Source organism: Chinchilla lanigera, unplaced genomic scaffold, assembly GCF_000276665.1.
Source record: "Chinchilla lanigera isolate Chin_1 unplaced genomic scaffold, ChiLan1.0 scaffold00014, whole genome shotgun sequence".
Classification (NCBI taxonomy): domain Eukaryota; kingdom Metazoa; phylum Chordata; class Mammalia; order Rodentia; family Chinchillidae; genus Chinchilla; species Chinchilla lanigera.
Genome location: NW_004955415.1, coordinates 31,970,408 through 31,989,372, shown reverse-complemented (window position 1 = coordinate 31,989,372; position 18,965 = coordinate 31,970,408). Strand labels below are relative to the sequence as shown.

Here is an 18,965-nt window from a genome sequence, read left to right as displayed (position 1 = left end):
GAGACACAAAACTTAATTTAATAGAAATTTTGTTTGCAGTTCTTACATTCTCACTGTGAGCCAAGCTGGAATCCACTGCCCCACCCAGAAATGGCCCAGTCAAGAGGAAGGGGAGAAAAAGGGATGGGAAGGGCCCCACTCTTCCTCAGTGCTGGGGGGGCTAGAGAAGCCACCCCTTTCTGCCGCCCCTCTCTGGGCTCCAGGAAGGGGAGCAGATAGAATCTCAAGCCTAGGGCTTCTCCTCCACATCCCTGCCCTCAGGGTAGCTAAGGGATCCTGGAAAGAAGGGGAAGAAGCTGGTCAAGAAAGAGGAAAGGCAGGAGGGGACAGAGGGCTGAAGGAGACAGAACACCTGTTTTTAAAAAAAAAAAAAAAAAAAAAAAAAAAAGGCGGGGAACACAAATCAAAATCCACCCCAAATCTGAACCCGCCTGGAAAAAAATGAAAGTTCTTGGGTCTCATAGAGACATTATTTGGCGCGGCCGGCTCTGCAGCAGGGGCGCACAGGCCTCAGTCCAGCCCTGGTGGGGTGACGTGGCCTCTACAGCTCGTCCTTGGCCTGGCCAGTGGCATCTTCCTCTTCCTCCTCTTCCTTGTCCTCCTCGTCCTCCTCATCCTCGTCTTTGTCCTCCTCGTCGTCCTTGTCTTCCGCCTCCTCCTCCTCCTTGCGCTTCTTATCCTCTTCCTCTTCCTTCAGTCTCTGCTCCTCATCCTGCTTGTCCTTCATCTTCTTCTCCGCAGCCTGCAGGCAGAATGCTCTCCGGATCAGAGCCCAGCTCCCAAGGCAGCCCTGCCTGCCCCCCAGACCAGAGCTGAGCCCTGCCCCACCTTTGTGACACCCCACGTCTCGTTGCCAAACTCCTCTGCGTATGCCTCGTCGTTGGTGATGAGAAAGTTGTCAAAGATGGTGCCAGATTTGACCTGGGGGTGATGGGAGAGGAGCGGTGGTCAGAGGCCACAGTCCATAATCCTGGCTCTGGACAAGGAGCCAGCTGTGTTCCTGTAACCACCATGTGCTGCTGGTCTCTGGGGACCGTGGGGACACCACTGTTGCAGCTCAAAACACAGCTCACCTCCTGCCACCTCCTGTCTTTCAGGCGATTTTGGGCAACTACCCTTTACTTCTCTGCCCCTTGGTGTCTTCTTCACCTGTAAAATGGGGGCTCACCTCCTTATGCAGGTATTTTTCAGGTACTGAGAATGTGTGCCAAAAACTATCTTTGCTGAAGAAGTGCTTCCCTGACAGAAATTCAGTCCAATCAAACCCAGGACTTCCCAGGGAACAAATATCGTATCCACCGCTGAGCTACACCCCAACCCCCCACCAGGTTCCGGTCAAGGCCAGCTGTAGTCAAATGAGTTGACTTGCAGAAGCACTTGAAGAACCCACATATGGCCGGAGCATAGTGGCACACGCCTGTCATTACAAGGGAGGCTAAGGCAGGAGGATCTTGTTGAGTTGAAGGCTATCCTGGGTTACATATCAAGTTCAAGGCCAGTTGGAAGAGCCTGTCTCCAAAAACAAAGAAGCTGGGCGTGGTGGCACACACCTGTCATCCCAGCACTCGGGAGGATGAGGCAGGAGGATCCTTGTGAGTTCAAGACCAGCCTGGGCTACAAAGTGAGCTCAAGGCCAGCCTAAACTGCATAGCGAGACTCTGTCTCAAAAAGAAAAAAAAAACACCCAACACTTAATAAGTAGACCCTCGAAAAGGGTGTATGCTGTGAGGGCACCCCAGGACAGACCACAGACTGCTTCAAAAAGTGTACCAAGGCAGAGCTAGCCCTGCCTGGCGGGTGTGAGTCCTCCACCTGTCTCCTTCCTCCCCACAGACCCTTCTCTACATCTCACCTGCCAGAGATCTAAGCCCAGCACAGCGAAGTTATTGAAGGCATAAATGCTGGCATCCGGAGAGTACTCAGGGTTGTCAATTTCTGGGTGGATCCAGGTACCCTTGTAATCTGGATTATCGATCTGCCGTGGCTTCCACTCGCCCTGCCGAAAGGAACCAGAGTTGATAAAAAGGGGTACACTCCACACTGTGAGCCCCAGCCCTGCTCAGATAGTTTTGTTTTGGGGATGCTGGATATCCAATCCAGGGCAGGTTCCTACCTTCAAGCTATGAGCTACACCACAGCCACAGGCTCACCTTGTACTCGGGGTTCTGAATCACTGGTGGCTCCCATTCCCCATCCATCTCTTCATCCCAGTCTTCAGGCTTCTTAGCGTCAGGGTCTGGGATGTGCTCAGGCTTATCCCAGTCCTAGGGAATGGAGGGGATCCATGGGCCCGGCTGTTCTCCACACTCTCCAAGGTGGCAGGGAGAGGCCCTGCCCGAGCACCAACCTCAGGCTTGGAGTCTGTGGGGTCATCAATCTTAGCACGCTCATCCCAGTCCTCTGGCTTGGCAGCATCAGGATCCTTTATCTTCTTCGGCGGCAGGAAGTCCCAATCCTCCTCCAAGGAGCCTGACTCCACTTGACTGTTGTCAATCTTCACTTCATATGTGTTATCAGGTCGGACAATCAGCGTGTACAGGTGTGTGAATTCATCGTCCTGAACAGGGTGGCAAGTAAGTGGCCCCACCCACTAGGCTACCCTCTGGGATTCCCCTAAGAGCCATCCGGGGCCCCCTCCCAGGCACACCTTGCACCGGATGTCCTTATTGATCAGCACATTCTTGCCCTTGTAGTTGAAGATGACATGAACCTTCTTGGTGCCAGGACCACAGATGTCTGGGCCTGGGTGGAAAGCAGATCCCATGAAGAGTCAGACGGCCCACCGCTGCGAGACCCCACCCTGTTTAAGGACCTAGAATTTAAATTCTGGTCGGTCAGGCTAAAGGTGAGCCTCAGATTCTGATTCTGTCTTTACAGGTGGAGCCTCAATTTAAAAAAGAAAAAAAAAAAACTTGCCTGCTACAATTCACTACCCACCTTTGTAAAATCAGGAAAAACACCTAGGTCCTTTCATACAGTTTACAAGTTCAACCATAAGGCAATCAATTTCTGTTGCACGTTCTAAACAGGAACCCTTGATTATTTTGGCGCTTTCTATGGTCTCGAGAACTTCCCAGGTTATGAAGACCTTTGGGGCCAGGCGTGCTAGTGCACGCCTGTAATCCCAGCACTCAGGAGGCTGAAGTAGTTTCTGCGAGTTCAAGGGCAGCATGAACTACAAAATGAAACCCTATCTCAAAAAAAGATATAGGAGCGCCTCACTCTCCAACTACTGGGAGAGTTAGTACCACTGCACACCCCTCACCGAACATGATGTTGTACTCCGAGTCTCCGTGCATGTCCTCCTGGTCCAAGCTTTCGGGAAACAGCTTCACATAGCCACCCCCACAGTCGATGTTCTGCTCATGTTTCACCGTGAACTGCACCACCAGCGTCTGGTCCGTGTTGCTGAAAGGCTCGAATCTGGCCGACAGGGCGTAAAAGCGGGCATCCTGACTCGTCTGCAAGCCTGAGAAGGGGCGGGGCTGTGGTCACCGTCCGGCTGACCCCTAGGGACCGCAGGTCTCTGGGGCACAGACGACTCCCCTCTCCTTCCTCCGCCTGCCTCGCTCCTGGGGGATGAACATCCACCCACCCTTCGCCAGGCAGTCCTAAGGATCGGGCTGACTCCTACCTTTATCCTTCTCCTGGTCCCCGTAAAACTTGCCGGAACTCAGGACGAATTTGCCGAAATCCGACTTGTGTTTGGACTCGATCCAGCGGCTGGTCCAGGCGTCTAGGATGAGGAGCGGCTGAGACAGGAGCCCCGGGAGGCCGCGGGGGCGGCGTGAGGTCCCGGGCCCCCGCCCCACCTGCGCCGACACCCGGGGGACTTGGAACTCTCAGGCAAGCGCCGACTCCCCGGCGGGTGGCCGCCGCGCTTCCGCGCTCCCCCGGGACACAGACGAGCAGTCGCCCGCGGCTGTCGCTCCCCGGAGCCCGGGCTGTTGGCCCTCCGAGCGCTAATCACAGGGGACGGGGCAGATCGGGCGGGGGGGGGCGCTCGCATCGCCGCGGCAGCCTCGAGGCGGGACCAGACGTTACCTCCGTCCAGAAACTGCTCCTTGAAGTAGACAGCGGGCTCGGCGGCGGCCAGGCCGAGAAGGCCGAGCAGCAGCGGCAAGGATAGCAGCATGGCGGGCCGAGGGGGCGGCGGCGCGCAGGCCCTTTAAAACGATCCTCTGGCAGCGGTTCTGCAGTACGGACAAGCACCGCCGCCGGCTGCGAGAGTTTATAGCACCCCGCTTCTCAACCTAACACCATTGGACCGTTTAGCCCGCCCCTAACCCTCCTCATTGGTCTTCCACCACAAACGTCCTTTGCCATTGGCGACTACTTGGTTCAGCATGTTAGGCTGTACGTCAGAACGCTGAGATCCCAGATGGCCGATTTCTATTGGCCTCAGGTCCGGCCAATGAAAGTCGACCACGCGTTGTGGGGGACGCCCACTGGTGGGGTGGGGGCCGCGAGCCACTCAGGCCAGGTCATGTGACCAGAATTCAGCCAGGCCCTGCCCGAGTCCGCTCTAGTCGCTCTCCATCTGCGCGTTTAAAGAGCCCGCGCGGGCACCCGTGCCGCCGCTCTGGACCAGGACGCAGTTCCCACCTGGTCTCCTTCCGTCTTCTCTACGTGGAGTGAGCAGGACCTTCCTAGCCACTGGCTACCCTGCATTTGGGGGCGCAATCTGTCTCCATGCAGAGAGCCCTACACCTCGGGCTAGGACCCTGCAAGCCAGTGGGAAGAGTGCCAGCTTCCTCCTCCTGCCCGCTGGGGCCCGAGAAGCCTGTCTGGCTGCTGCTGTACGACCAAGGGCGAGTCTCTTAGCTTCTCCGAAATCCACAGCGGTCCTGGGAGACCAAGAGTGTTGACCCTGACCGAGTGCTACCAAGAGGAAACCCGTTTCGTTTCGTTTTGTTTTGACAGGGTCTCGCTGTGTTGTGCAGATTGATCTAGAACTCACAATGTCCTGGCCTTGAACTCGGGGCAATCCTCCTGCCTCAGCCTCCCAAGTGCTGGAATGACAGGCATGCACCATCAGCCCTGCTGGCAGAGCTAGCCTGGGTTAGAAAGGAGGAAGCCCAAAATAGGCTGTAGCTTCTGGGGTCATTCTCCGGCTGCCGGCTTACTGTTATTCTCCAGTGCTGGTAAATGAAAGGGGGTCCCTGCCTTGTGGTCTGCCACAAACCTCCTGTCTTTTGCAATTAAACGGCTGTAGGCAGTGGGCAGGGGGTTCCGTTTGGAGAGGAAAGGAAAAGGCACAGATGGTTGGTGAGATAGGGCCCTAGAGAGATGAACGGGATCCCTGGATCTACACAGTCTTCTGAAGCCACCCGCGAGTGACCGACCTGCTCCTGGCCTCCCAGAAGGAAGATAGCAGAGGTTTTCCAAACTTCGGAGTTGTACACCGGACCTGGGCAGCCTGGGGAAGGAGAGAACTCGGGCTAAGGACGAGGAAGAAGGGATTCGCCCTCAGAAAGGCGAGAAACGCTGCTCTTGAGGAAGTCGAGGCTCTGCCCCTTACCCCGGTGTTCAGCATTTAGCACAGCCCAGCCTGGGCCAGTTCAAGAGGGTTCTTTGGACCGGGATGCGGGTGGGCACTTCTAACTTACCTCCCTGTCCCTACCTGCAGGTGCCACCAAGCAGGCATAAAAGACTACTTGCTTACTGCACTCATGTACTAATTTTTTTTTTGAATTAAAATATTAAAACAAAACAAAACCTACTTGCTATGTAGCCCGGTGTGATAGTGCATGCCTGTAATCCCAGCACTTGGGAGGCTGCAGCAAGAGCATTGCATGTTCTATCTCAGGCTGGGGAACTTAGCAAATTAGTGAGAACCTGTCTCAGAAATAAAAATAACCAGGTGTAGTGGCACAGGCCTACAACCTAGCACTCAGAAGGCTGAGGAAGGAGGATCTGTGAAAATTTGAGGCCACCTTGGGCTACAGCTAATTCAAGGCCAGCCCAAATTACAAAGCAAGACTGTCTGACAAGTACATAGATAGTGAAAAAAAAAAAAAAAAAAAAAAGGTGGGGAGTAGTCTCACAGTAACTGAGTTCAATCCCTAATAACACAAAAAAATGCCCAAAACATGTTGTTTCTAACATATTTGTTACTGCCTATGTGTTACTATTGCGGTTTTTTTGGTTTTTGTTTTTTTCTTTCTGAGACAGCATCTCACTATGCCATTCAGGCTGTCCTTGAACTCTCTTTGTAGCCCAGGCTGGCCTCAAACTCACAGTGATCCTCCTGCCTCAGCCTTTCAAGTGCTAGGATTGCAGGCGTGCACCACCATGCCCTACACTGTTGGTCCTTTGAAATGTAACTTGTCCCAAATGAGTTGTGCTGTAAGTTAAAATATGTATCAGGGCCAGCCATGGCAGTGCACACTTGTGATCTCAACATTCAGGAGGCCAAAGCAGGAGAACTGTTTCAGTTCAGGCCAGCATGGGCTACATAGTGAGTTCAAGGACAGCCCTGAATTACATAGTGAGACCCTGCCTCAAAAAAAAACCCCAAAATGTATAAAATATGTATCAGATTGATTTTGAAGACTTATGACAAAGTGCAAAATATTCCATTAGTAAACTCTATATATTAAGAGTTTAAAAATAATTTGGGCCGGGTGTGGTGGGGCACGTCTGTAATCCCAGCACTCAGGAAGCTGAGGCACAAGGATTGCTGAGAGTTTGAAGCCAGCCTGGGCTACATAGTGAGTTGAAGGCCACCCTGAACTGTAAAGCGAGATCCTGTCTCAAAAAGACAAAAAAAAAAAAGGATGTACTGTGTTAATTAAATTCCATCTGTTTCCTTTTCCTTTTCTTTTTTTTCCCCCTGGGTGCTAGGGACCAAACTCTGGGCCTTGCACGTGCCAGGCTAGCACTTTACCAATGAGCTACACCCCATCCCCCTTGGTTTCTTTTTTAACAATTGCTACTAGAAAATTTTTCAGTTTTGTGATGTATTTCTATAGGATGACAATGATCTATTATTATTGTCCTAATGATCTTTTGAATGCATGTGAAGCAGAGAGGTGAGGCTTGGAAGGGTTTATGATTTCTTTCCATGTTTGCTTGTTTGCTTTGAGACAGGGTCTGGCCATGTAGTTCAGGCTGGCCTTGAACTCACTAGGTAGCTGGGGCTGGCTTTGAACTCATAGTGATCCTCCTGTCTCAGCCTCAGGAGTGCTGGAATGACAGGTGTGCACTACCATGCCCAGTTGGAGAGTCTATAATTTCAAATCCCATTTTTACCAACTCTGTATGGACCCCTGGGCAAGTTGTACCACCTCTGAATCTGTTTTCTCATCTTTGAGATGGAGGTTATATGGATATCTACATCAAAGTTTTTGGAGAAATGCTAAAGCTCTAGCCGGGTGGTGGTGCATGGCTGTTATTCTAGCACTTGGGAGGCCGAGGCAGGAGGATTGCCTTGAATTTGAAGCCAGCCTGGGTTGCATAGTGAGTGCAAAACCAACCTATACTATATACTGAGACCCAGGTTCAATAATAATAATAATAACAATAATAATAGATTAGCACTGGATTGGGCACTTAAGAGGTAGCCCATACAAGTTAGTGGACACCTTGATTGTAACTTTCTAGGTGAGCTCCTCTCTCCTTTAGAAATGGAAATAATCTCTTGTCAGCTGCCTTTGAAAATTTAAACTAGTTGACAGGGCTGGGATACCCAAAGGTTGAATTAAGTCCAAAGTCACACAACTTGCTGGTGGTATGGGTGCATGGAACTCAAAACAAAACTATTTCTGACCTTGGGTTCATCGGTTTACCTGGCCAGTGAGGAAAGGGGAAGGTAAAGATTGAGTCTTTTTCACCTTTGGAGACTTAGTTGCCACACTTGAAATGGCGACGACCAGCGTCTGCATTTAATCCGCCACACTCAAGATGCAACACACGCTGCGGACGCCAGTTCCGGTTCCGGTTTCCGGGGCTGGGGCCTGGATTTGCAGGACGTACTGGGAACAGTCATGGCGGATGGTCCTGTGGCGGAGCAATTGCTTCGGCGGTTGGAGGTGGCAGATGGCGGCCTGGACAGCGCGGACCTAGCGACCCAGCTGAACGTGGAGCATCAGGTGGTGGTGGGCGCCGTGAAGAGCCTGCAGGCTCTAGGCGAGGTGAGCCAGGCACATGATGCGGGCGCCTCGCCTCGCCATCTGCACTCTTCTTGCTAGTCTTGTTTTATTTTGTTCTGTTCTGTTCTGATTTGTTTTGTGTGAGACAGGGTCTCATAGTGTAGCCCAGGCTGGCCTCGAACTCGCGGCGATTCTCCTGCTTCAGCCTCCCAACTGTTGGCGTTGCAGGCGTGCGCCACCATGCCAGCCCCCTTGCTAGTCGTGCTTCCAAGTCGGGGGCCCTCAGGCTTGGTTAGAGGTCATTGCAAGCGGGTCCAGAGTAGAGTGCGAAGGCGCGAGCCTGTGGTGCGCGGATGGACGCAAGCGATAAACGTCTCATCAGGGGCAGAGGAGGTGTGTGTCGGTGGAAGAAGAAGCGTTCACTGCCCTCGAAGAACTTGCGCTCTCATAGGGAGGAGCACAGATGACCAGCGTGGTGGAGCAATCACAGGAAACCCAGCGGGCAGGGCCGGCTAGACTTGGGGGTCAGGGAGAGGGCAAGTGGAGATGAAAACTGAGTCGAGACTGTGCGTTGTGGAGCAAAGCGGTGCCCATTAAGAGGCAGGGAGGGTGAAGGGTGACAGAGAGCGGCACAGCTAGAGTTCAAGGCTTCCTATGTAACCTTTTGGCTTGGGTACTGGGGAGCCACAGTAGGAGTTGGAGTCAGAAGTTGTGTGTGGTTTCTTCTGCACCATCTCTGGGGAAGATTGACAGGCATAATACTAGAGGTGGGGGTGGGGGCCAAGGCTGTAACTCCGGGACACAGAGGGTGTGGTGCCTGGTCTATTAGGAAGGCATCTGGGAAGGGAGGGGGCACGGCTGGACCTTTAGACTGAGGCAAGCGAGGGTGATGGAATCATAGGAGGGGGATGCAAAGGGACTGGGGTGTCCACAAGGCTGGAGCCACAGACCAGCATGTGATTTGTCAAGCACCAACCCTGGGCCCACCCTGTGCAAGACTTCACTTGTCATTCAGTCCTTGCCATGATCCTAGGGCAGTCACACTGTTGTCATCCTTTTTTCCAAATGTAGCAATTGATGCTCATGGTGGTGGATTGAGCCTTTAATGCTGGCACTTAGGAGGCTGAGGCAGGAGGATGACCATGAGTTTGAAGCCATCCTGGGCTACCTAGTGAGTTTACGGCCAGCCTAAAGTACATGGTGAGACCCTGTTTTGAAAAACCAAAATAAAGTCTAAATAAATATACACTAAGATACATAAAAATTAAAAAAGAAGGAGAGAGGAGACGTAAAATCTGGGCCCTGCCAACGTGACCTCATTGTGGAGCCTTCGGTTTCTGTTTGCGATATGGACTTTGCCTGTGGCCTTTCTCTGGAACTCCAGGCACTGAGATGCAAGTGCTTAAAATCTGTCACAGTTTCAAAGTGATAGGAAGAATTTGTCTAGCTGGGTGTCGTGTTGCATACTTATAGTCTCAGCTACTTGGAAGTCTGAAGCAGGAGGATTGCTTGAGCCCAGGAGTTGTAGACCACTTGGGACAACATACTGAAAGCCCTGCTCAAAACAAGTGGGGAGGGGACATGCATGGTGGTTCACACCTGAACTCCCACAGCGCTGAGGCTGAGAAGGATCACAACTCTGAGCCCAGCCTGGGCAATTTAACAAGACCTTGTCTCAAAATAAAAAATAAAGACTAGGGTGTAGCTCGATACAGAGGTCCTGTGTCCATCCCCAGTCCCCTAGAAATTGTTCTCTGCCCTGTAGTTATCTTGATACCTTTTGTTTTGCTTTGTTTTTTGAGACAGGGTCTCACTGTACATTTCATGCCGTCCGTGAACTCACTGGGTAGCCCAGGCTGGCTTAGAACTTGAGGTGATCCTCCTGCCTCAGCTTCCTGAGTGCTGGGATTATAAGTGTGAACTACCACACCCAGCTATGGGATGTCCTTGTTTTCATCATTATTATACCTGTGTGACACAAGGGACCTGGGGGCTGAGCGAGGGAAGGTCAGTCAGCTGCAAAGTGCCAAAATGCAAAGGCTGCACTTTGTGTCTCTGGCTTAGTGCCATGGCGAGAGGTGCCTGGCTCCGAACCCTACCCCAGCCCGCCCCCGCTTCACCCAGGTCATCGAGGCTGAGCTTCGCTCCACCAAGCGCTGGGAACTGACCGCTGAGGGTGAGGAGATTGCCCGGGAGGGCAGCCATGAGGTGCGTGTGTTCCGCAGCATCCCCCCGGAGGGCCTGGCCCAAAGCGAGCTCGTGGTAGGTGCCAGGGACCGGGGTGGGGGTGGAGTGGGGCGGCCCAGTGCGGTGCTTACTGTATCTCCCCTCCCCCACAGCACCTGCCCAGCGGCAAGGTGGGTTTTAGCAAGGCCATGTCCAACAAGTGGATCCGCGTGGACAAGAGCGCGGCTGACGGGCCTCGGGTGTTCCGAGTGGTGAGTCCCTGCGGGTGGGTGGGCAGATGCCAGGCAGGAGGACAGGCCCTCACCGCGACTGTCCTGCCAGGTGGACAAGGTAGAAGATGAGGTGCAGCGGCGGCTCCAGCTCATCCAGGGAGGCCAGGCTGAAAAGCTGAGCGAGAAGGAGAGGAGCGAGCTCCGGAAGAGGAAGTTGTTGACTGAAGTGTGAGTGGCAGCCACTGTGGCTGGCCCGTGCAGGGCCCTGAGCTGGGGGGTGAGAGCAAGCTGCCAGTCTTCCCAGTGTCCTGTGTGTCTGGTTGTTAAGTGCACACAGCGGACTCAGGCAACCCCAGGGCCTTTGCACTGAGCTATATCCCCAGCCCTTTCTCACTTTTTGAGACATGATCTTGCTAAGTTAGTAAGTTACCCAGGCTGGCTCGAACATGTGACCCTCCTGCTCAGCCTCCCAGAACTGTGGTCTTGCTATTTGTTTTGTTTTGTTTTGTTTTGTCTTTTTTTGAGATAGGGTCTCACTGTGTAGTTGAGGCTGGCCTTGAACTTGCTATGTAGCCCAGGCTAGCTGCGAATTCATGGTGATCCTCTTACTTCAACCTCCCAAGTGCTAGGATTATAAGCATGTGCCACCATGGCTGGCTTCTCACTGATTTTTAAAGCAGCCTGTGCCATCAGACCCCTGCTTACATGTCACTTCAAGGTTGCCCAGAGCCAGGCATGGTGGTACGTACCTGGCATCCTAGCATTCTGGGAGGCTCAGGCAGGAGGATCACAAGTTCAAACGCAACCTATCCCAAGTGTTTGTGGAATGACTACATGAGTAAACACAGGGGGCTAGGCAGTGGGCACGTGAGAGGATCTCAGGTGACCGTGTTGGGAAGAAACTAAAGCAGGGTGACCTGGTGGGTGGCCTTGGGATCAGTGTCAAAAGGAAAATCTCTTCAAGGAAGTAATGGCATGTCCCTTCCTGCTTCTGACTTCAGGACCTTGAAGACCTACTGGGTGAGCAAGGGCAGCGCCTTCAGCACCAGTGTCTCCAAGCAGGAGACGGAACTGAGCCCAGAGATGATCACCAGGTAGCAGCAGCAGCTGACCAGGCAGGGAAGGTGGGAATGCAGGGGGACGTGTGCCTTACCCGCCCCTGCCCCTCGAATCCCTGCAGTGGCTCCTGGCGAGACCAGCCCTTCAAACCCTACAACTTCTCAGCCCGTGGCGTGCTCCCGGACAGTGGCCACCTGCACCCGCTGCTTAAGGTCCGCTCCCAGTTCCGCCAGATCTTCCTGGAGATGGGGTGAGCTCGGACCCAGGGGCAGGGTGGGCACAGCATGGGAGCAGGCAGGCAGTCGGGCTGCATCTCCCCAGGTTCACCGAGATGCCCACCGACAACTTCATTGAGAGCTCCTTCTGGAACTTCGACGCGCTCTTCCAGCCACAGCAACACCCTGCACGTGACCAGCATGACACCTTCTTCCTGCAAGGTAAGGCCATGCGGCTGGCCCAAGAGCCTCAGCATAGAGCCTGGAGGAGCTGGATGCCCCCTTAAAATAAGTTCCACCGCTGTGTGGTCAGCCAGGGCCTGGGAGCTGCTTCTGCCAATCTCTGAGTCTCCTTCCACTGCCCCAGTCTCTGCTCTTACCTGAACATGCTGTCTTGTGCCTACCTCAGTGCATTTGCACCTGCCGTGCCTTCCAGTGAGAAGCACTTTATGACAGTGTGGCTCAGTGGTAAAGTGTTTGTCAAGAATATGGGAGGCCCTGGCTTCCATTCCCCAGCACCACACAAAAGTAAATAAGCTAGAGCTGGGGATGATGGTGAATTCCTATAGTCCCAGTACTTGGGAGGCTGAGGCAGGAAGATCATGAATTCCAAGGTAATCTGGGCTACATAGATAATTTGAGGCCAGCCTGGGCTATATGGTGAGAGTGTATCTCAAAAAAAAAAAAAAAATCAAGGCATGGTGCTGTACAGTTATTAATACAGTTGATTAAGAGGCTGAGGCAAGAGGACTGAAAGTTTGAGGTCAGTCTGAGAAATTCAGTAACACCTTGACTGAAAATAAAAAGGGCTGGGGTGTAGCTCAGTGTTAAGAGCCCTTGCCTAGTGTGTACAAGGCCATGGGTTCAGTCCCCAGTAGTGCAAAGACTAAGACTGCCCACCCCGGATCCTGAGTGTTTTGAAGCCCTTAACACCTGGTCTCTATTCCCCTTTGTTCCACTTAGGTCACTTCTCACAGTGGTAGTCACCTGCCTGATCAGGACAGCCCACGCCCTTGGGTGCCTGTGAGCCAGTCAGGAACTACAAAGCCATGTATCTTTTTTCTTTTTTTTTTTTTTTTTTTTTTTTTTGAGATGGTCTCACTATGCAGTTCAGGCTGCCCTTGAGCTCACTTTGTAGCCCAGGCTAGAACTCGCAAAGATCCTCCTGCCTCAACCTCCAAGCACTGGGATTACAGGTGTGCACCACCACACCTGGCTTAGCTTCCAGTTTGTAGAGGTTTCGGTCCATGATGAGCTGGCTCCCAGGCAGGGTGACGTCATCGGGGCAAAACAGCATGGCAGGTGGTAGGTAGCAAAGCAGCAAGGGGCCATCACAGCTCTTTCTATCCCTTATATTTTATCCAGGCTACTTAGGGCGGGCAGCATTTATACCCTCAATCCTAGTGCCTTTGGTCCTAGCATTGCATCATAAGTCCATTCCAGTGTCACATACTCTAGATCCAGCCACCTCTTGAAAAGCCCCACCTATGACCACATGAGGCTTGGGGGACATCTGGACATGAGTCATCACACCACAATTTGTCAGTGTTGTGTACCAAAGACTTCCTAAATGCTCATTTTGGCTTTTCTTAGGCAAGTGAATATTTTTAGTATAATCATTAATTAAGCATCTATTATATTTAGTTAATAACTGCCAAAATCAAGCCAGGCATGGTGGTGCATGCTTGTAATCCCAGCACTGGAGAAGGATTGCCACAAGTTCAAAGCCAGCCTTGGCTATGTAGTGAGTTCAGAGCTAGCCTGAACTACATAGTGAGACCCTGTCTCAAACAAAACAAAACAAAACAAAAACTAACAAAATCATTAAACTGTAGTCATTTATTTTAATTATTTTATTTTATTTTATTTTTTGTTTTTTTTTTTTAGTACCGGGAATCGAACTCACGACCTTGTGCTTGCCAGGCAGGTGCTGTGCCGCTGAGCTAAATCCCCAGCCCCAAACTGTAGTCATTTAATAGACTTCAAAGCTGGGCATGGTGGCACACACCTGCCATCCCAGCACTCAGAACACTGAGGCAGGAGGATCTCGCTGAGTTCAAGGCCAGCCTAGGCTACACAGTGAAGTCCTGTCTCAATTCCCCTCCAGAGAAACAATCTTCTTTATTTAGGTTTTAAAAATTAGTTTTGAAATTGAACACCTAAGCACTCATCATACACTGGGCACTGTTATAATATTCCCGCCAACCACAGGAAATAGGTTCTTTTTACAGTAGAGGTTCTTTTTACAGTTGGAGAAACTGAGGCACAGAGAGGGTCACTTGCCCTGGGCCACACAGCTTGCCGGTGCAGGGGTTATGATTCACTAGATCTCAGGCTTACCAGGATTGCGCCCTGGAAGACAGCTTCTTTTTGAGGGGATAGGACAGGGTAGGGTCTGACTACAAAGTCTGGGCTGGCCTTGAACTCATCATGTAGACCAGGCTGGCCTTGTCCTTGCAGCGGTCCTCCCGCCTCAGCCTATGGAATGCTGGGATTACAGCGTGTGCTCCACCTCTCACTTGGAAGCCTGTCTACAGACTGCACATTTGGGGTGTGATTTCTAGCATGCTGGAGGCTGTGGCTTCCACCCCAGCACTGCCGGACCACCCAGACAGAAGCAGTGCTGATGGACTGATGCATGCTACTCTTTCCCATGCAGACCCGGCCGACGCCCTGCAGCTCCCCATGGACTACGTCCACCGGGTCAAGCGGACCCACGCACAGGGCGGCTACGGCTCTCAGGGGTGAGGCAGGCTCAGGCCTCAGGGCTGCGAGGGAGGAGGTGAGGCCCTCACAGCATCACAGCCTCCACCTTCTCCCCCAAGGTACAAGTACAGCTGGCGCCTGGACGAGGCCCGGAAGAACGTGTTGCGCACCCACACCACGGCAGCCAGCGCCCGTGCCCTTTACCGCCTGGCACAGAAGGTGCGGCCAGTTGGGCAGGGCACGGCAGGGGACCTGGGGTGCCCTGTAGGCTGCTGATCCCCACCTGCTGTCCCCCCAGAAGCCGTTCACACCCGTCAAGTACTTCTCCATTGATCGTGTGTTCCGCAATGAGACGCTGGATGCCACGCACCTGGCCGAGTTCCACCAGATTGAGGGAGTGGTGGCCGACCACGGGCTCACGCTGGGCCACCTCATGGGCGTCCTGCGCGAGTTCTTCAGCAAGCTGGGTGCGTGGGGAGCCCGGGCAGGCCAGGAGGTGTGGGTGGGGTGGAGAGGGCTTGGTCACTGTCCGTGTCCCTTTACCGGCAGGCATCACCCAGCTGCGCTTCAAGCCGGCCTACAACCCCTACACGGAGCCCAGCATGGAGGTGTTCAGCTACCACCAGGGTGAGCGTCAAGGACGGGCAAGGCCCTTGCCTCCCACCCCGGACCATGGGCCCAGGGTCACCCATACATGCTGCCTCTGTCCCTGCCGCAGGCCTGAAGAAGTGGGTGGAGGTCGGGAACTCCGGGCTCTTCCGCCCTGAGATGCTGCTGCCCATGGGACTGCCCGAGAACGTGTCTGTCATTGCCTGGGGCCTCTCCCTGGAGCGGTGAGTGTCTTTCTGGAAAGGGGGTGTCTGGCTGCTGGCTCCATTCATCCATCCATTCATTCGTTCATCTGTATCAGCACTGCCACCTTTCTGGCGCCAGGGACTGGTTTCCTGGGAGATAGTTTTCACAGGTGGGTGCAGTGGTTTAGCATTAGATTATCCTAAGGAGCCGCACCCTAGATTCTGGCACGGCCAGAGCTTCAAGCTCCTATGAGAATCTGTGCCAGGCATGGTGGTACGTGGTATATGCCTGTCATCTGAGCACGTAGGAGGCTGAGGCAGGAAGATTATCACCATTTGAGTCCAACTTGGATCTCAAAAAACCAAAAAAGAGAATCTAATGCTGACCTGACAGGAGCTGGAGCTCTGGCTGTGATTCCAGTGACAAAAGCAACAGAAGCGGCTAGATGTACGGAGGAAGCTGCACTTCCTGGCCCACCGTTCCCCTCCTGTATGTCCCCTGAGCTGGTGACAGACTTTTAGCAGGAAATGCCAGTCACACCTGCCCCTGAGCTGTGTGAATTGCCCGCCCCCCGCCGCTGCCTTCATGGGCTGGGGCCCCAGGCAGAAAGAGCATAAGAAGTCAGTAAAGCCCAAGGTGTGAGCTCTCGAGAGGACAGAGGACTCAGGCGGTCACGGAGGGCTTCCTGGGGGAGGTGGCCCCTGTGCAGACCGAAAGTGGTGCTGGGGTGCTTGTGAGGGTGTCAGGCAGAGGCACAGCCAGTGCAGAGGCCTCAGGGCTGGGGGGCATGGAGGGTCTGGGGAGCAGAAGATGAAGACGGGAGGTGCCAGGGTAGATGGTGCTGGTCCCGTGAGCCAGCAGGGCTGCAGCTCTTCTTGGAGGAAGAGTATAGAGCTATGGAGAGGTGACCTGACCTGGCGTTAAGCTCTGTTCCCCCTTCTCCCGCAGCCCGACCATGATCAAGTACGGCATCAACAACATCCGGGAGCTGGTGGGCCACAAAGTGAACCTGCAGATGGTCTACGACAGTCCCCTGTGCCGCCTGGATGTGGAGCCCAGGCCCCAGAGGACGCAGGCCGCCGCTTGACCCTAGCTGCCCCACCATCACCGGTGACCCCTTGTATTTATGAGGCCTCTGTGAGGCCAGCCACCCTCAGCCAGGACCAGGGTTCCAGGACTGGGAAGCAGGCAACATAATAAAGCAAGCAGTTGTCCTCATCTGCTGCCTTTCCTTGGGAGTCCTGTAGGGTCCTCCAGCTCCACGAGCGGCTTGATGGGGAAGTGGGTGATGGATTCTTGGGTATACAGGGTGGTGAGTCGGGGGGTCAGGGATCCTCAGAGCCAGGCCCCTGGCAAGGGCTAGTTCTGATTTATTTTTTTGGAGACAGTCTCACTGTAAGTAGTCCAGGCTGGTCTTGAATTTCTGATAATCCTTCTGCCTCAGCCTCCTGAGTTCGGATTACAGGTGTGCACTACCGTGCCCACCTCTTGCAGAGGTTCTGTGAAGCATTTGCTAGCCATCTGCTGGTTTCAAGTCCCCTTCCTTCCTCCCTTTGTTTCTCTCCCTCTTCTTTTTTCCTTTCCCTGCCTCCTTGCCTTCCTTGCTGACCTTCTGTGGCAGTACTGGGGGTTGAAGCAAGGGCTTCATACTGCACTGTACCCTCCAGCCCGTTTTATTTTGAGACAGTCTCACTAAACTGCCTGGACTGGGCTTAAATTTGGGATCTTCCGGCCTTGGCCTCCCAGAGTGCTGGGATTACATGCGTGCACCACACCAGGTTCAAGCCCTTTTTGAAAGGAAAGGAACAGAAACACAGACCCCTTCTGGTAGAGGGATGGTCAGGAGGAGAGGCCCAGGTGGTTTTTGAGTTTCTAGACCCTGGATTTCCCCTAACCGGTGGAAATAGGAGATAGAGGGTTGCTCTTGAAAAGAAAATTCTAGGAGTTATGAACCCAAAGGAATGAACGCCGTGAACTCATGGCTCACACCTGAGCTTTGTCTACTACGTGTTTTTGTGGACTCTGTTTTGGTGCTAGGGATGAAACCTAGGGCTCTACACATGCTTAAGATTAAGTCTTAGAGGGGCTGGGGGTTTAGTTCAGCAGCATAGCACCTGCCTGGCAAGCGTGAGGTCATGAGTTCGATTCCTGGTACTGGAAAAACGAAAAAAGATTAAGTCTTAGAAATTTTTTAAAAAATTATGTTCAAAACCAGTGGAGCAAAAGCCAGGCGTTTGAGGGTGAGGCAGGAGGATTGTCCAGAGTTCAAGGCCAGTCTAGACTACATAAAGCGAGTTCAAAGCCAGCCTTAAGTACAGTGATACCCTGTCTCAAAAAGAAAAAACACAGGCTGGGGATTTAGCTCAGTGGCACAGCGCTTGCCTGGCAAGCGCAATGTCGTGAGTTCGATTCCCAGTACCGGAAAAACAAACAAACAAACAAATAAAAAAAACCAACGAAAAAAGCAAAAAACACCAGTGGAGCAGGAAGATGCATTTTGTAAAATGCTAATGTTCTCTTCATTGAACCTTTGTTACATGCAAGCTGTTTTTTGTTGTCATTTTTTGAGGCATGGTCTTACTATGTAGCCCAGGCTGGCCTCAACTCATGGTGATCTTCCTGCCTCAGTCTCAAGAGTGCTGGGATGACAGGCATGCGCTGCCATGCCCAGCAGGAGTCCAGATTTAGGTTTTTGTTTGTTTGTTCGTTCGTTTTTTTTTTTTTTTGTACTGGGAATCGAACTCACGACCTTGTGCTTGCCAGGCAGGCACTGTGCCACTGAGCTAAATCCCCAGCCCCAGGAATCCAGATTTAAACTTAACCTTTTTCCACCATGTACATGTCAAGATGTGCTCTAGTTGAAGTGTGGTTGGGGACACAGCCTGGTGAAGAAGGGTTGGCCCAGGTGGGCATGGTGGCACATACTAGTTATCACAGGACTCAGGAGGCTGAGGCAGGAGAATCACAAGTGACTACATAATGGGTTTTCAAGAGCAGCCTGAACTACATAGCAAAATGCTGTCTCCAAAAAGAACAAAGAAAGGTTGGACAGGGTGAGGAGTTCTTGCTGCCTTCCTCACAAGCACACTGACAACTCCACCTCCTTCCCCGTGAACTGAAGCAGTCTAAAAGCCTTGTGTTGAGCAGCCTGGGCCTATTTGACTTTACCCAACCCACTGTTTCCTGGACCCTGCTCTGCACCCTGGGGGCCTCCTGGCTCATGCCTCACACTGAATTTATGGTACAGGGCCTTTGCACATACTCAAGTCTCTTACCCGTTTGTGTGTTTTTGTTGCTGGAACCCAGGGCCTTGCACACAGGGGGGGCAAGTACTGTACCCTTGAGCTACATCTCAAGCCCCTCATCCCCTTAAGATGAAGTCTCCCTATGTTGCCCAGCCTGGCTTGGAAATGCTGAGCCCAAGTGCTCCTGCCTTGGCTTCCCAGAGGCATGGACCACCGAATCGTGCCCTTGTCCATTCTCTTTTTTGTTTTTGTTGCATTGGTTGTTACCACATACGAAGTTGCTGCTGTTACTAAAGGACGCCACACTGTAAACTTCACTTTGCTTTCAACAAGCTACCTTTGGAATGCACAAGCAACTGATTCAAAGTAATGAAGGCACAGGCACCTTTGGGAGGGAAATAGTTGGGGAAATGAGGGAAGTTCGCGCCGGGCGTGGTGGCGCACGCCTGTAAT

The 18,965-nt window shown here is 52.8% G+C and overlaps 2 protein-coding genes across 2 annotated transcripts; one reads left to right on the top strand and one right to left on the bottom strand.

Annotated features, from left to right (window-relative positions):
- On the bottom strand, window positions 1-4,226 carry Calr (calreticulin). The gene is made up of 9 exons (XM_005381041.2): window positions 4,045-4,226; window positions 3,635-3,736; window positions 3,266-3,469; window positions 2,648-2,742; window positions 2,348-2,557; window positions 2,151-2,264; window positions 1,853-1,996; window positions 829-921; window positions 1-742 (listed from the first exon to the last, which is right to left on the bottom strand). Exons 1-9 carry the CDS (start codon window positions 4,133-4,135, stop codon window positions 542-544), a joined length of 1,254 nt encoding a protein of 417 aa, XP_005381098.1. The 5' UTR covers window positions 4,136-4,226; the 3' UTR covers window positions 1-541.
- A 3,722-nt stretch (window positions 4,227-7,948) lies between these two features.
- Farsa (phenylalanyl-tRNA synthetase, alpha subunit) lies at window positions 7,949-16,485 on the top strand. Its single transcript, XM_005381042.2, has 13 exons — window positions 7,949-8,135; window positions 10,218-10,355; window positions 10,433-10,531; window positions 10,602-10,720; window positions 11,494-11,586; window positions 11,673-11,801; window positions 11,873-11,988; window positions 14,426-14,510; window positions 14,592-14,691; window positions 14,771-14,939; window positions 15,022-15,099; window positions 15,191-15,305; window positions 16,216-16,485. Exons 1-13 carry the CDS (start codon window positions 7,989-7,991, stop codon window positions 16,352-16,354), a joined length of 1,527 nt encoding a protein of 508 aa, XP_005381099.1. The 5' UTR covers window positions 7,949-7,988; the 3' UTR covers window positions 16,355-16,485.
- Window positions 16,486-18,965: the final 2,480 nt, after the last annotated feature.

Excerpts from the sequence above, each read along its gene's own strand:
- Calr (XM_005381041.2), bottom strand. The coding sequence starts at position 4,135 with ATGCTGCTATCCTTGCCGCTGCTGCTCGGCCTTCTCGGCCTGGCCGCC. Across the intron at positions 2,558-2,647 it reads ATAAGGACATCCGGTGCAAG|GACGATGAATTCACACACCT; the intron begins GTGTGCCTGGGA and ends CACCCTGTTCAG. Across the intron at positions 2,265-2,347 it reads CCACAGACTCCAAGCCTGAG|GACTGGGATAAGCCTGAGCA; the intron begins GTTGGTGCTCGG and ends TCCATTCCCTAG.
- Farsa (XM_005381042.2), top strand. The coding sequence starts at position 7,989 with ATGGCGGATGGTCCTGTGGCGGAGCAATTGCTTCGGCGGTTGGAGGTG. Across the intron at positions 8,136-10,217 it reads GCCTGCAGGCTCTAGGCGAG|GTCATCGAGGCTGAGCTTCG; the intron begins GTGAGCCAGGCA and ends CGCTTCACCCAG. Across the intron at positions 14,692-14,770 it reads TTTACCGCCTGGCACAGAAG|AAGCCGTTCACACCCGTCAA; the intron begins GTGCGGCCAGTT and ends CTGTCCCCCCAG.